Genomic DNA, 16,078 nt, shown 5'->3' with positions numbered 1-16,078 from the left:
TGTGTTGCATGGGCTTTTCACACTTTTTTGGATGGGCCAGACTCAAATTCTTTTGTTTCTTTTTTTGGTAACACACATTTCCTTGTCGTATCTTTCTTTCCAAGTTTCCATAGTATTTATATCAAGATATTTTTGGATTTCAAATTAGTGGTACGTTGGTAACCAACTAATAGTCCAGATGTTTCTCAAACAATAAACATTCGGTTCAAGTTTTGGAGGTCTATGAACGGAATTACATTTTCACGTTTGCGTAAGTACATGGTAGGGAAATCAATTCCTAACCCAAAGAAATCTGATGTCCTTATTGGAGAGAAAATGAAACTCTTGCTCCAGCTTCGGTTTTGTTTTCCCCCATTTTGGAAAAACATTTATTGCTTATTTTTTGAACAAAACTAACCATACTACTATTTTAAAATGTCATCTCTATTGTCATTCCTTAAATAAATAATAAATGAGGGTATAATTATAAAAATGACACTTTTCATTTTCAATTCCTGCACAACCCAAATATAGTAATGAAAATAAAAAGATAATTTCTAATTTACTTTCTCGGGATTACTAAACACGGGAAAGAGAATTTCACATTCTCTTCCTCCTAGAAAATGGGAAATCAATTTGGTGAACTAAATGGACTCTAAGTGCTTTCACCAATTTAAAAGTTCTTTTGGTCCTCTCAAAAAGCAACACCAAACCAGCCTTATATTGGCATTTCTCTCTACTTCGATAGAAAATGTTCAAATTTACCATAACAAATTATACAGCTAATTCACTAAATGCAATACACAACTACCCAATTAGTTTTTGGCTTATTTGTTGTCTTGCCACCCAAATTATTATGCGCATCTCATATTACAACTTAAAATAATTTTTGTCTTAGGTTAATTTACCTCCTATAACTGAAGTCTATGTCAACTTTACCCTTATCTCGTCAAGTCCACTAGCCATTCTATATGGCCACTGTGGACTTGTTTTTTGCTTATGAAAGATGCTACATGAACCAAAAAAAAATATCCCAAAAAGTAACACCCTCTCTTTCCTTCCTCCTCCCATCCCCCACCGAGCCCCGTCCCACCCGACCACCTTTCTCTCCCAGTTTTCTCACGACTTCCCCTTCTTTCTCTCTCTTTCCCTTCTCTCTGGTAAATGCTTGTATGAACATACTAGTCTAATGCCATATGCACTGACAAGCCAATTTATGCTCCAATAAAATTGAATTCAATCTATGACTAGGTGTTTATCTCCAGAGTGTTGTACGACAACAAATGCATTAGTTCCATATTTCTCAATTACTATGCTTGGTTATTCTTGAAATGACATGTAAATTTTCATCATTGTAAATAAATAAGTTCTATAATGTGCTCATAAATAAATAAATAAAACAGTAGTGCTAGACATCCCACATTTTTATACCATAATTTCATACCACCTTATGTGGCAACTTACATGGCATTCATGCATTGGACACTACAAAATAAAAACAAAAATCTAAAAACAAAAAAACAAAAATCCAAAAAGAAAAAGAAAAACTTTATCCAGTAAAATAATGACATGTAAGATGGTATAAAAATATGGTATAAAAATGTGGTAAATATACCATTATTCTAAATAAAATTACATCTTTTTGTGGATAAATCCACATGAATCCAACGACCAATCACTTATCTACACGTGGCTCCACATATCCTACATGGCATATTGATCGGTCAACGATTGACTTGGTCCTCATGCATCAGCCACCTCATCAGTCCAATTTAACTAGGTCTCGATCTGATCCTAACATCATTGTTCGGTTCGAGTCGAACACAATCAGGCATAGACTTGATTTATCTCGTCGCCACCACATTGTCTCGACCCTTTGGCTCGGCTCAGTCCAATACAGTGTCAGTCCGATCTGACATATCTAGCAACTTTACACTTGGGAGGATTACGAATGACATCTGCTCAACTCGACTCGGGGACTATGATCCACCACTCTTTTGGAAGGTTTAGATAATATCTTCAGCTACACTCAAGTGTCTAACACCTGACACTCTATTGTTCTTGACACTCTAGCTTGAGATGAGATTAGAGTTACTTTTGACCCCAAAGTCATACATATATGCATTCAATGCTACATTGCTGGGTAGCTATGCATGACATTGTTCCGAATTGGTGATGTGGCTTCATCCCTATCACTTATCAACATGTAGGTAATATCTTTCTTACCTCTTATATGTATATAAATACTCATTTATAACCACAAGGAAGGGGTTCATAACTCTAAACACTCACCCAAACTCTTGAGAGAATAACTTAGAAGTTCTTGTTTTGTTCTTTCATATTCTATCAAGTTCATCCATTGTTTTTGCTTGTTCTTGCTCAACTATCTCCACTTGCTCATCACTGACTTAATCATTGGAGCGTAGTTGGCTGGTACCACACCGGCACTATTTCCTTTGATCTTTGTTCATGCAAGTCGTCCTCGTTGAAGATCTCCAGCAAACTAACTCATCACAATCACCCTTGTTCATCCTCCAAGAAGGTTGAATCATCATCCACATCATCACTTTTAAGTTGTTGCATCATCTTACAAATTTTTTCATCAACAACATCAATTAAGATTTATAAAGTTAAAATTAATAATTAATCCCTCTAATACTCAGAACATATGCAAAATATCAACGGGGATCACTTAGGTCATACGCAAAATATCCAAGGCCCCACCATACATTACCACTATCCTGTCGGACTTCCACAAACGTTGAGCACAGTGGGTAACTATGTTTATTACTTTTAGTTTTAGAGGTGTTCAACAACGCACGAACAGCCAAGATTCGCTCCTTGTCCGCCACGTGTCCCCTCTTCTCTTTAAGCCAAAACCCCCAAACCCGCGCGCGAAGACTCAGATTACACCCGCCAAATCAAAATTCACTTTCTACCTTTCGGCGTCAGAAAAAAAACACTCCAAAAAACAAAAAATAAATAAATAAAGAAAACAAAAAAAGCAAAATACAAACGAACACTCATTCAGTCATTCTAGTAATTTTAACGGCCACACCACTCGCACTCAGATCCAATCTAACCGTAGAGAACAGACACACAGACAGAGCGAGAGCGAGAGAGAGAGAGAGAGAGAGAGAGAGAGAGAGAGAGAGAGAGAGAGAGTTTGGGCTTGCGATATGGAGGAGAAGCTGATACAGAGGCTGGAATCGGCGGTGGCGCGTCTGGAGACGCTGTCATTTTCGGGCGGTGGCGCGGCGGCGAGTGGGGATGACGCGCCGCTGGATCCGTCGGTGGTGGCTTTTGGGGATCTGATTGAGCAGTACCTGGGTAGGGTTTCGGCCGCCGCAGAAAAGATTGGGGGGCCGGTCTTGGACGTCACCAAGATTCTCCAGCAGGCTTTCGCTGTTCAGAAGGACCTGCTTACCAAGATTAAGCAAACTCAGGTCAGTGTCACTCACAATGCTTCTTTTTTATATTTGTTTAACTTTAATGTTTTGGTTTTATTTTGTGGTGAGCTTGTAGTTTTCCTAATTTTTTTTTTTTGTTTCATTTCTTTTGGGTGTTGAATTTTCGGATTTTCATATGGATGGTTTGGTTACATAAACATGGGGACGATTTTTCTTTTAGCTTGTGAAATGGTGGAATCCGAGTTCAAAATAGTGTCCTTGATGTTAAATATTAGTTGGGTCGGAAACTTGATCGATTATGTAAAGGACCATGAAAGGAATATGCTATATTGTTGTGTTTGGATCCAATCGGGTGCGTGTTCATTCTTCTTGGCCATTGGTTGATGTGTCATGTGGATTTGCTGTATAGTTGGTGAAGATTTGTAGTAGAGAAACTGTTGAAAGATACGATTGGCAATCGGGTTCCTTACCATAGCCAATTGGCTATGAAATGTTAGTGAATCGATTAGAGTTGATTGATTGATTGATTGGTCGATGCTGCAATTCTGACTAATATTCATGATGGAATTTGAATTCGGATAGTAGAATGAATTAGAGATTATACATTATCTACTTAAATGTGTTGTATCTGGTACCTTTCGTGGGAAAACAAAATTTGCTATGCTAATGGGATTTTTACTTGTTCTGCAGAAACCTGACAATGCACGGTTGGCTGAATTTTTGAAGCCACTGAACGAGGTGATCACAAAGGCAAATTCATTGACAGAAGGGAGGCGATCTGATTTCTTCAACCACTTGAAGAGTGCTGCTGACAGTCTCTCAGCTCTAGCATGGATTGCCTATACAGGGAAAGAATGTGGTAAGGAAAATAAATCACTGTTTTATTGTGTTAGAAACAGATGAACGGAAAATAAATCATTTCTTTATTATGTTAGAAACAGATGAACTCGTTCATTTTTCCAATCCCTTATTAGATTTTTCCCTTTCAAGGTATGAGCATGCCAATTGCACATGTTGAAGAAAGTTGGCAGATGGCTGAATTTTACAACAACAAGGTACTCTGCATATCTGTGAGAATCTGGTAATTTGCCTGAAAAGAACTGCACATGCGCAAGAATCACATGCTTGTATTGCATATGTCGTTTTCCTTGCAGTATTTAACTATTTATCATCAATTATGTAATGATTGCATTAAGGAAAAAGTTTTCCAGTGAGTAGGTGCTGACTCTGTGTTTTTTAAAAATACAGATTCTTGTCGAGTACAAAACCAAAGACCCAAATCATGTAGAGTGGGCCAAAGCTGTTAAGGAACTTTATTTGCCTGGTTTGAAAGATTATGTTAAGAGTTTCTACCCGTTGGGTCCAGTTTGGAATCCAACTGGAAAACCCTTTAGTGCTGCTCCATCAAAAGCTCCTACACCAGGTGCCCCTGCTCCCCCACCTCCTCCATCTGCTTCACTCTTCAGTTCTGAAACTTCTCAGGCTTCATCATCACGCCCAAAAGTAGGGATGGCAGCTGTTTTCCAAGAGATTAACTCTGGGAAGCCTGTGACTACAGGTAATTTTTTTTGCTTCCTGTAATTAATTTCTTAAGGGTATGTTGGAGAGATGTGATTTGGTTTTCTTGTTCCCTAGGTCTGCGAAAGGTAACAGATGATATGAAGGCGAAGAATCGTGCTGACAGAACTGGCATCGTTGGTACCCATGAGAAAGAAAGTCGTACAAGTTCACCTTCTGTTTCTAAAGTAGGACCTCCGAGGTTTGAGCTTCAAATGGGTCGCAAGTGAGTGTACTTGATCATTGTACTATGGTTAAACTTCATATGAGGGATTAAAGCAAGTAAGTGATTTGTTTATTTGTGTCATTGTTATGCCGTGGGCAGGTGGGTTGTTGAGAATCAGATTGGAAAGAAAGATTTGGTTATTGGTGACTGTGATGCAAAACAGTCTGTATATATTTTTGGATGCAAAGACTCTGTTCTGCAGATTCAAGGTAATAATTGTTTAAATATATTGAATGTCACATTGTCTTTCCATACAACCCTTTTTTTTTTTTGACCAATTATCTTTCCATACAACCTTTATATCATATTCATATGCATGTTCTACATAGATACTAGGGTACTTGTATGAAAGGCCATGTGAACTTATATTTGCACAATGTGCAGGGAAAGTAAACAACATTACACTTGACAAATGCACTAAGATGGCAGTTGTATTTAAGGTTAGTGTGAGATTGTTAATGGAAGCAATACACATTGATGTATCTAGGTTCATTTTGTGCATTCTTCTCTTGTGAACACAGGATGTTGTGGCTGCTTGTGAGATCGTAAATTGCAACCGTGTTGAGGTGCAATGTCAGGTATCCAATTCTTCCCATGAAACTTTGATGATTCTATGATTTGAAATTGAATGTGTGTTGCCATCCCAATTCTATGCAGTGGCTTCATATGTAATGGTATATAAAATCAATGGACAATCTTAGTTATATGCAATTTGGTTCTAGGACATCCAAATTGAACTTTTGCAATGTTATCAACCCAGTCAGTGGCTTTTATATAGTGATACAAATCTTTTTGTGATCTTAGTTTTATTCACTCATTTTATGGCTATTATAGGGCACGGCCCCTACAGTTTCAGTGGACAACACAGCTGGCTGCCAGTTTTATTTAAGCAAAGATGCTTTGGGGGCATCTATAACAACTGCTAAGTCAAGTGAGGTCAATATATTGGTACCTGGTGCTGAGCCTGATGGTGATTGGGTATGTTTCCAAGCTTGTTCTTTTATTATGTTGTCAGACTTTATCAAGACTTCCTTAATTGTTCATCCCCTGGGACTTCTCGTTATTGTGGAATGCAAGCTAGGGTTTTAGATGGTACTTCGACTTTCTAAATAATAGGCCTAAAACATAGTATACTTCTTGGGTATGGGGAGTATACCTAGATGTGTTTTTCATATAAACGCTACAGATTTTATTCTGACTAAAAGCTTGGTCAAAGTAGCATGTTTGTTATATCAGATGCTGCTTGAACTTAGAGTTGCACACTTGAATTTAATCTGAAAAATGGCAGAGTATGCAACAGTTAGATTGTCATCTTTTCCAACTCATTGGTAGATAACATTCTTATTGGCAAGTAGGGTGATGTGGTCTGAATGTCTGATGGTTGAAGTTGAGCTTGTGCGCAGTAGTTGTGCCCAAGTGTTTTTATCCTATATATGGATTATGGATGCTCACTACATCAAGTACTTGAGTTTTTCAGAGTGGAATTCCCTGTATTAAATCTTTCTGGCCACTTAACCTGCAGCTTAGGTGGGAAGGTGGGATTAGGGTTATTAGGCTTGAGGTCAGTGGTTCTAAGCACGCTGTTCTTAAGATCAAGAGGAAGAAAATGTTTACCACAATAGTAGGTTAACAAGATCAATGCTTGGAATACCATGCACTTTCAGTTGGGCTATGATATATTGTCTCACAATGCCTCATATATGAGATCCTGAAGATCAAGCCTTTCTGTCGGTACCTAACTTATATAGTTTCTGTAGGTACGTATTGGTTCACTACGAAATTTTTAGGTACTAATATACCATAAGCATCTGGGAACATACTCCGATGTATTAGGATTGTTATTTCCTACTTTGCTCCTACGCAGGCGATAACTATCTTTTATTCCATTAATCATTTTCAACCTCTATTTATATTGAGTACAAATAATTGGCCTCCTTAACAATTATGGGTTAACCAAAGAGCTAGAAAAAATATAAATGATGTGTATCATAGCTTTTTTATAACGAGGGATTGCATGCAGTTGATAAATGACCATCATTTATGTTAGTTTCTTGAAATTGACCTGGGAGGGCTTACCATTTTTTTATCTTGCAGGGGGAGCATGCTTTGCCAGAACAGTTTGTTCATGTTTTCAAGGATGGTCGTTTTGAAACCACTCCAGTCTCTCACTCAGCAGGAGGGTAATTTGGACTCTTTTGATTGCCATTTAAATGCGCGCATATCTCTTTGTTTTAATCAATTACTTTGGATGGTTGAGTGGCTTCCTTTTATTTGTCCTTTATCCAATTGATTTCAGTATATAAAGGTGACACTTTCACAGTATTGATAGCTATGCTCTTATCAATCTCACTGGTTTTTTGTGGGGTTTATCAAACCATGGGATTCTTTTACATGGTTTTTTTGGAAGTTTGTTTCTTTTTTTGGAAGTTTGTTACTAGATGAGTGTTGTTGCAAGGTTTTGGAACTGCGAGTGATCTGGAGTGAGCACTTGTGCTCTTGTAATACTTACACAATGTCAATTTTTCATTTTTAAATTTGTTATTTTATTTGTAAGCATCTTCCTACATATGGAAGTGATGTTTCAAAGGTGGAAACCTTTATTGGATTGGGATATGTTATTTTACTGAAGGCGGTTAATTTTATGGTTTTGAGTGTAAAAATTTGTATCAGTAAAGTCTGTAGGTATTTTTTTAATCATAAGTCAGCAGGTATTTGATTAAAGTTAAGTTGATCGATGTAGAAGCAAATACGAAAGTGGACAATGTTCATCCTCATTAATCATATTTGTAGTGTAGCCATATGAAATGGTTCTACAACCAATTTTTTTGTCCCAACGGGTTGCTTGAACCCAGTCACTTTCTACTGAGGAAATATATTGCCTAGGTGTCGGTGATGGTCCAAATACCCTTTTAGTAATATACTTGTAAGTTGTAACCAAATGAGCTAAAAAGATATGTGCCTTTAAGCGAAAGCTCAATAAAACAACAAAAGTTGCAAAAGGCTGGCCCCTACCTTAGGGTCCAAATGTGTATATATATATATATATTTTTTTTTTTTTTCGGTTATCGGGGGTAATCTATTCATGGACCTATCTTAATTCTAAGTTCTAACATATTTTTTCAATTTATCTTCTCCCTTATTATCTCATTCTATAGTGTAGTTTTATGGTCAAAAGTTCAGCACTGTTAACTTTTTAAATCATCCCTAAAAGATTATTTTGATAAAAAATTAACTAAATTGAAAATTATTTGAGTACGTAACCGTTATTAAATAGACAATAATAAGTTTAAGTGTTACTAAAACTGTATGTTTATTTGATCACAGTTATTAACTCAACGATTTTTTGAATTGGATGTTTTTTAGCAAAGATGATCATAAAATTGTAATCTATAAAATGAAGAGTGTCGATCAAGAGACTATACTTCGGAATGAAAATAATAAGAGAGTAAATTAAAAGGAGATGATAAATAGGAAAATATAGCTAGCATTTTTCTTGCTCCATCCATCCTCATTTAAAACTCCTTTAAAACTCCTTTTTTCTCACAATAACTCCATGATAAGAGGAGCATTTTACACACCCATGGTCCCGTTGTATACTAGTACTTTTTCTGAGGGGTCTCCTAAAACTCCTTAATCAAATCAAGATCAACACTCTCCCTCAGGTTTCCAAGTGGCCTATTCCATAACCATCCACTTGACCAAGCACAGTACAGCTGTACAGTAGTACACTATCTTTCTGAAACCCCCAACTCTCTTTTCCCACCACTCACTCACCAAGTCCTCCCCAGTCAAACCCACTCATTTCCATCGTCCTTCCAGTCCATCAAGTATAATTTTACACTTTTTTTTTTGTGTATTATTTTACTCATTCTCTCAGAATTTCTATATTTATTTTTATTTTCTTCTGAGTCAAAAGATAAAAGAGTGTAATTACCCAAGAACTTCCCGGGAGTGTTACTCATACTTTCCACATCAGACGAGTTTTTCTTCAGCTTTTCACATTGCGTTTTCCCTGAAAGTGTAATAAAGGAATAATACTTTTCAGCAACCAAACAGCCCTTAACCTTTTGAATCCCAGTTTCCACACGCAGTTGGTGGTTGCTTTTGGTTGCTCAGATTCGCAAAAGAAAATAAAAAAAAAACCAATGGCGAACCCTTTCTATACGCAACCACGTGGGACCACCCTCCCAACTTTATTATAGAAAAAATTGTAACATAATTTCGTCATGTAAAATTGTAAATATCATAACTTGACTATCAATAGAATAACTAACATTATTCGTTACTCATAGTATATAGCTTAATGGATTTGCTCTAAAGCTAATCAGTAGTTAATATGAAATTATTCATCTTTTTTGGGTCTACCAAACGACTATATTCATAATTTGAACAATTTATTTTTTTGTCTCACTTCAAATATTATCATTGTAAAAAAATCAATCAAATAAAGAATTACTTAGTCAAATGAATAGAGGAACATTATGTTCGATAAAAGTATATGAATAGTTTTTATTAGAATCAAATGGTTAAATAACTTTCGATTTTGAAATTTTTTTACAAATATGATATTTGAAGTGAAGCTAAAAAATGAATGGTTTGAATTATAAGATCACATATAGTAGGTTCAAAATGATAATTAACTTTGTATAGACAGACTTACTATTGATCACATTCTCCAATCCACCTTTTCTATCGACATTTTTATTATTATTCTCATTTCACAATATACTTTTATGATCAGAATTATTCATTTTTTAGATAATTGTTTTAAGATTATTTATGTAAAAAATTAAATAAATTAAAAATTATTTAATCATGTAATTATTATCAAATAAACTTACGGTAAATCAAATTATTATGAAAACTGTTTGTTTATTTAATCACAATACATAACTAAATAATTTTTGATTTAATTACTTTTTTTGCAGAGTTGATATTCTTAGTTAGAACTATTATGATCATGAATTTATACTATAAAATAAAAATAATAAAAGAGAAAATGAATGAAGAAGTGTGAACGAGCAGAAGAAAACGTGAGAGACAGACGTGGGTCCCAGTCCACGAGGCCCAGAGTCCAGTCCAGCTAAGTAAATAAGATCGATGATCGGGCTCAGAAGTTTCTTACCGTTATCGTTTGTTTGTTTACGACTTTTACTGCTCTTTCTGTCTCCTTAAATATTCCTATTCTTGCATCGTCTTCCACAATCTGCAGAGCACACACTGCTGAAACCTCTTAACATCATGGCCTCGCTTTCACACCTCCCCATCATCATCCTCTCCCTCTTAATCACCGCTTTCATTTCCGCAGGTCCGTCACTCCAAAACTCTTTTTTTTTTTCGTTAATTGAATTAATTCGACTGTTCACTTTCATTTCATCACACTTCAGTTACTCTGCAATAAACCAAAACGCACCGTTTTGACATTTACTTTTTGCTCTTTGCTCTTTCTATTCGCAGACTCGCAGTCATTCATCGGCGTCAACTACGGCCAAGTCGCCGACAACCTCCCGCCGCCATCCACCACCGCGAACCTCCTCAAGTCCACCGCCATCAAGCAGGTCCGCCTCTACGGCGCCGACCCGGCCATCATCAAATCCCTCGCCGGCACCGGCATCGGAATCGTAATCGGCGCCGCCAACGGCGACATCCCCGCCCTCGCCGCCGATCCCAACGCTGCGACTCAGTGGGTCAACTCGAACGTCCTCCCCTTCTACCCGGCCAGCAACATCACGCTCATCACCGTCGGCAACGAGGTCCTCCTCTCCAATGACCAGGGCCTCATCTCGCAGCTCCTCCCCGCCATGCGAAATGTCCAAACTGCCCTTACTGCCGCTTCGCTTGGCGGCAAGGTTCGGGTCTCGTCGGTGCACTCCATGGCGGTTCTGTCCCAGTCCGACCCGTCGTCCTCGGGTCGGTTCAACCCGGGATTCCAGGACGTCGTCAAGGGACTGCTCGCGTTTCAGCGGGACAACAAATCGCCCTTGGCGATCAACCCGTACCCGTTTTTTGCGTACCAGAGCGACCCGAGACCTGAAACGCTGGCGTTTTGTTTGTTTCAGCCTAATGCGGGACGAGTCGACTCGGGGACTGGGATCAAGTACATGAACATGTTCGATGCTCAGGTGAGTGAGTGTTCAAATTTTCATGGCGGTGTTTGCTTTTTTTTTTTTTTTTTTTAGAGTGAGTGTTCAACAAAAATTGTCTACCAAATGCAAGTTGTGTCCCATTTTAATCTAATAAAAAGCCATACAAAATTGACAGTTTAAACAAAAATGGGATATATTAACATTTCATAGTTGAAACTTAACCGTGTAGTATTCAAAAATTTTATTTTATTCTCTAATAATGTAAGAGGTGAACTCATATTTCATATTTTTTAAAAACATAAAAATAATAATATATTTTTTTGATAAAGGAATGATCAAATAATTTTAGTTAAAAATAAAATTATTTTTAAATAAAAAATGTTAAAAGGAGTAGGACTACTCCTATTTTTTCTTTAATTTATAAATTTTGTTTGCTGAGAGCCTGAGACTAAACCGAGACACAATGAAAAAGTCATGTAAACATTTGTTGAATATTACTACATATAATCTTTTTTTTAATTCAAGATTATGCGGGCCATGGCCCAGTTGAAAATTTGACCGGTAAGTCTACGTCAACGGACGCTTGTATACGGTTGGTCTTTGCGTCATACATTAATCGTAGCCACGAGTCCACAACATTGACGTAGGACTGTTCAGGGGGACAGCTCCTCTGCGGTCGTTATGATTTTATTCCTTGCAACCATCCCACTCCCTAAGGCCTAATCTACCTAATCTTTATTTAGTTTTTGTTTTCAATTAAATAATTTACATTCTCTATCTCTTTGTTGTAGTGGTTATAAATTATAATAGGTTCAATTGGTCAAAAAAATAAAGTTATAATAGGTTTAAGTTCTTTCTAGGATGAGGGTTTTGTTGAGTTTTTTTTTTTTTTTTTCTTATAAATTATTATTTCTAGTGGAAAATGGAATTGGGGTAGAAGTGGAAATACAGTATTTCAAGGGTAAATACAATAGTATCATTCACTTGATTCTTGTATTATTGTCCTTTTCTGTTTTAGTGAAATGATGAAGCATTGAAACATAACTGATGTGACTATATGCATGTTGACAGGCTGGCCATTACAATAATTTTAGATGAGTCATGAGTCCATGCATTACGATATTTCTCTTGTCATTTGGACTTATTAGATTAAACGTGCAAAACTATAGTTGTAGGATTGTTTTGGTCATTATTGCAAGTCGTTGAGATCGATAAAGGTTGAATCTTTGAGAAATGCAGTGTCAATCGATTCTCAATCGTTGAGGGTATATGGACCCATTAAAAGGACCCCAATCTTTAATGACGGTCGACCACTAACAATAGTAGTGTGGACGACCGACGTTAGTTTTTCTCGTGAATATTCTTTTATGGTGTCATTAATTGTTGGATACATATTACAAATGCATGACAATTTTGGATTTGCAGGTTGATGCAGTGAGGTCTGCCTTGAATGCAATTGGGTTCAATGACATTGATATTTTGATTGCTGAGACAGGGTGGCCATACCGAGGGGACCCAAATGAAGCAGGCCCAAGTGTTGAGAATGCAAAGGCATACAATGGAAATTTGATTGCACATCTTAGGTCCATGGTTGGGACCCCATTGATGCCTGGAAAATCTGTGGAGACCTATATCTTTGCACTCTATGATGAGAACTTGAAACCTGGTCCAACCTCTGAGCGCTCATTTGGGCTCTTCAAGCCTGATCTTTCTGCCACGTATGATGTTGGTCTATCAAAGACTAGCCAGGTGACACATACAATTAACCTTATAATTTATAACCCTTATAACATAGCTAGGCATTTGATTCTTAGTTAATTTCTTTATGAAATAACCCGTTTACATAATCATATATATATGTTAGAAAAATGCCCTTATGTCAAGTTTTTGAAATGAACTTGTTTTGAACTTGAAGAACCAAGTTGAGATCTCGTATCTCTTATTACAACTTGATCTTGACTATGACACGGTCTTGATGTAATACGAAATATGCTAATTTTAAAAAATTTAAACGGGTTATTTCTAAAAAGGACCAAAATATGTTTTTGGTCTCCCTAATTCGGGATAAGTTCCTTTAAGGTTCTTGGAGTTTTGGTGCTGATTTTACCCCCCTATAATTTCTTATTATTTGCAATTTGAGAACATGTTTTTAATTCTGACAATTTGTTTGATGGAAATAACACATAATGCACACAATTGAAAGTAACAAATTTTGTAATTATTAATAAACTATAGATGCAAAATTGGCACAACTGAAACTAGCTAGAAAAGCTTTTGTAGAATCTAACCAAACTACAAAGAAAAAAATGTAATTCGACTTTTTGAAAAACACCTTTATTCTTCTTTATCACCTGCATGGTCAATTGTAACCCTCAATCTCAATCCTCAGACTCCATCAACACCAACAGTGACTCCTTCACCAAAGCCTACAACAGCACAGTGGTGTCTGCCCAAAGCAGATGGCATTTCTGATGCTCAATTGCAGGCAAATCTTGACTATGCTTGTGGCCATGGCATTGACTGCAGCGCAATCCAACCGGGAGGCGCCTGTTTTGAGCCAAACACTGTGGCATCCCATGCTGCCTATGCCATGAATCTCTATTATCATACTTTCTCCAAAGATCCAAAGAGTTGCGATTTCTCACAAACAGCAACAGTCACTTCCTCAAATCCCAGTAAGTTCTCTTTCAACACATGGAATTTTATGTGTCTGTAGACAGAGTCCTTTTAAAATACAACCTTGTATCCTATGCAACCACATTGAGCGACAAAGGTGATCGAATCCAAAGGTTAAAAGAGTGGTTGTATGACATGAAAGGTTGTACTGTAAAATTCTCTGTGTCGATCTGCATGAGGTTATATATCTAAATGGCCCATTTTGCATGATGGGAACACACTTTACAAAAGGGTACATTTTATTGTCGGGGATTAATAATTTATAAAGTGAGTGATTAGAAATCTAAAAGATTATGAGCTTTTGATTTTAGTGGTGTATTCTCTTTGGAATCCACACCTTTTGTGAGTGATTGGAAACTTAAGAGAGTATGACAAAAGAACGATACCACAAGTATCCAATCTGTGAGAGACGTGATCAGCAGTGTGTTCCGTAATAGTTCTATTAGCTAGTCTCTCTAAAGACCAGCATTCATGTTTGCTTTATTTGATTGTAAAGTGTGAACTCTTTTTAATTGATTTGTTCAATTAATTTGATGATTGTAGGTTATAATGGTTGCGTTTACCCTGGTGGAAGTACATGACTACCTTTGGATCAGGCAGGCAAAATCAATATGATATCAAATAATGGGTTTTTGAAGGTTGGAAATCAATTAAATATTAGAAATAAGGTGTTGGTGTACCTTTTTTTGTTTTTAATTTATATATAGGTCTTTAATTGTAAAGATTCCTAGTTTTAATTGGGATATCTATTCATTATAAGAACATTACTGCAATTGGAAATGTGTATGTATTGGTTATCTCCCTCTCCCCCTTTTCTCCAAGTAAAATATTGTTTCTTAATCCTAGCAAAAGGTTCTATATATATTTTTATGAAAATATATTTAGTGGAGGAATTGTTCTAATGATGGAGTATTTACTTCTATATCTCGGATCAGAGATTCAGAGTTTAGCTCTCACAGTTTTTTGATCGTTTTCTTCCTTTCCATATCTTAAACTTCGTTTGTTAATTTGAAATGATTCATTTAGAATTTTGTTAGCATCAACCATCCCAATGAAATTAACCCTCAATTTGATGGTTATAAAATTTAGGGAAATTTTTCTAAATATGATACATACTTGGGGGTCAATTTTATTTCAGGAAATGTATTTAGGTTTGTGTTAATGAAAGACATTAATTTATCTTTTTTATCAAAGAAGGACTATCCCTCACGTGTACTTATGTTACTAACTCCGTTAAAATTGAGGGTAAATTGTAATTTCGTATTAAAAACAATTTTCATTCAATTTTTTAATTAAAAAACAGTAAAACAAAAAAATATTTAAATTAAAAAAAATTAAAACTAAAAAAGATTAAAATTAGAAAAAATTAAAACTAAAAATAAATTGAAAAATAATAAAATGAAAAAATATTAAAACCAAAAACAAAATAAAAAAAGAAGAAGAGGAGGTGCAGATCGCACCCCTACTCCACCTAGCCCGACACCGGCCCTCTTCTCCCACCCCCTCCTCGACGGCAGCCCTACTCGCCGGCCATGCCCAGTGCCCAACCTTCCCATTCTTTTTCTTCATCTCTCCCTCCATTCCTCTCTTTATCTTTCTCTCTAAAGTCTCTATCTATTTCTCTTTCTCTCTTTATTTTTCTTTCTCTATCTTCATCTTTGTCTCGCCGAAATGTTACCAGCTAGTGGGTTGGGCAAGGTGGGGTAGGGAGGGGAGGTGCAACATCAGGGCAGGGAGGGGGTGGGTAGAAAGCAGAGCAGAAGAGAGAGAAAGAGAGATAAGGGGGAGGGTGGGCAGCGCCAGTGCGGGCGGGTAGGGCTGTCGTTGGGGAGAGGGTGGGTGGGAGGGGGTGCGATCTACACCTCCTCTTCTTCTTTTTTCAATTTTCAATTTTTTTAAATTTTAGTTTTTAGTTTTAAATTTAATTATTTTTAATATGAAATGACAATTTTACCCTTAATTTTAACAAGTTTAGTAACATAAGTGAAAAATTGTCCTTCTTTGATACAAAACATAAATTAATGTTCTTCATCAACACAACTACAAATATGTGTCTTGAAATAAAATTGACTTCTAAATATTTGTCCTATTTAGAAACTTATCCCTAAAATTTACGTTGATCGGCAGTACTTTGTCTGTCATTC

At 36.5% G+C, this 16,078-nt stretch overlaps 2 protein-coding genes across 2 annotated transcripts; both read left to right on the top strand.

The window, feature by feature from the left end:
- Positions 1 to 3,000: 3,000 nt before the first annotated feature.
- CAP1 (cyclase associated protein 1) lies at positions 3,001 to 7,814 on the top strand. Its single transcript, XM_086253234.1, has 11 exons — positions 3,001 to 3,094; positions 3,125 to 3,425; positions 4,080 to 4,248; positions 4,380 to 4,444; positions 4,638 to 4,947; positions 5,025 to 5,172; positions 5,272 to 5,381; positions 5,557 to 5,612; positions 5,694 to 5,750; positions 6,007 to 6,150; positions 7,267 to 7,814. The coding sequence occupies exons 2-11, from the start codon at positions 3,159 to 3,161 to the stop codon at positions 7,354 to 7,356; spliced, it is 1,416 nt and encodes a 471-aa protein (XP_086109360.1). The 5' UTR covers positions 3,001 to 3,094; positions 3,125 to 3,158; the 3' UTR covers positions 7,357 to 7,814.
- Positions 7,815 to 10,332: 2,518 nt separating this feature from the next.
- LOC147276949 (O-Glycosyl hydrolases family 17 protein) lies at positions 10,333 to 14,733 on the top strand. Its single transcript, XM_086254245.1, has 5 exons — positions 10,333 to 10,480; positions 10,630 to 11,294; positions 12,684 to 13,007; positions 13,648 to 13,933; positions 14,478 to 14,733. Exons 1-5 carry the CDS (start codon positions 10,414 to 10,416, stop codon positions 14,513 to 14,515), a joined length of 1,380 nt encoding a protein of 459 aa, XP_086110371.1. The 5' UTR covers positions 10,333 to 10,413; the 3' UTR covers positions 14,516 to 14,733.
- The last annotated feature ends 1,345 nt before the right edge of the window (positions 14,734 to 16,078 follow it).

The sequence above is a fragment of the Dryas octopetala genome, chromosome 8, assembly GCF_963921425.1.
Source record: "Dryas octopetala chromosome 8, drDryOcto1.1, whole genome shotgun sequence".
Lineage (NCBI taxonomy): Eukaryota > Viridiplantae > Streptophyta > Magnoliopsida > Rosales > Rosaceae > Dryas > Dryas octopetala.
This window is presented reverse-complemented; position numbering and strand designations above follow the sequence as displayed.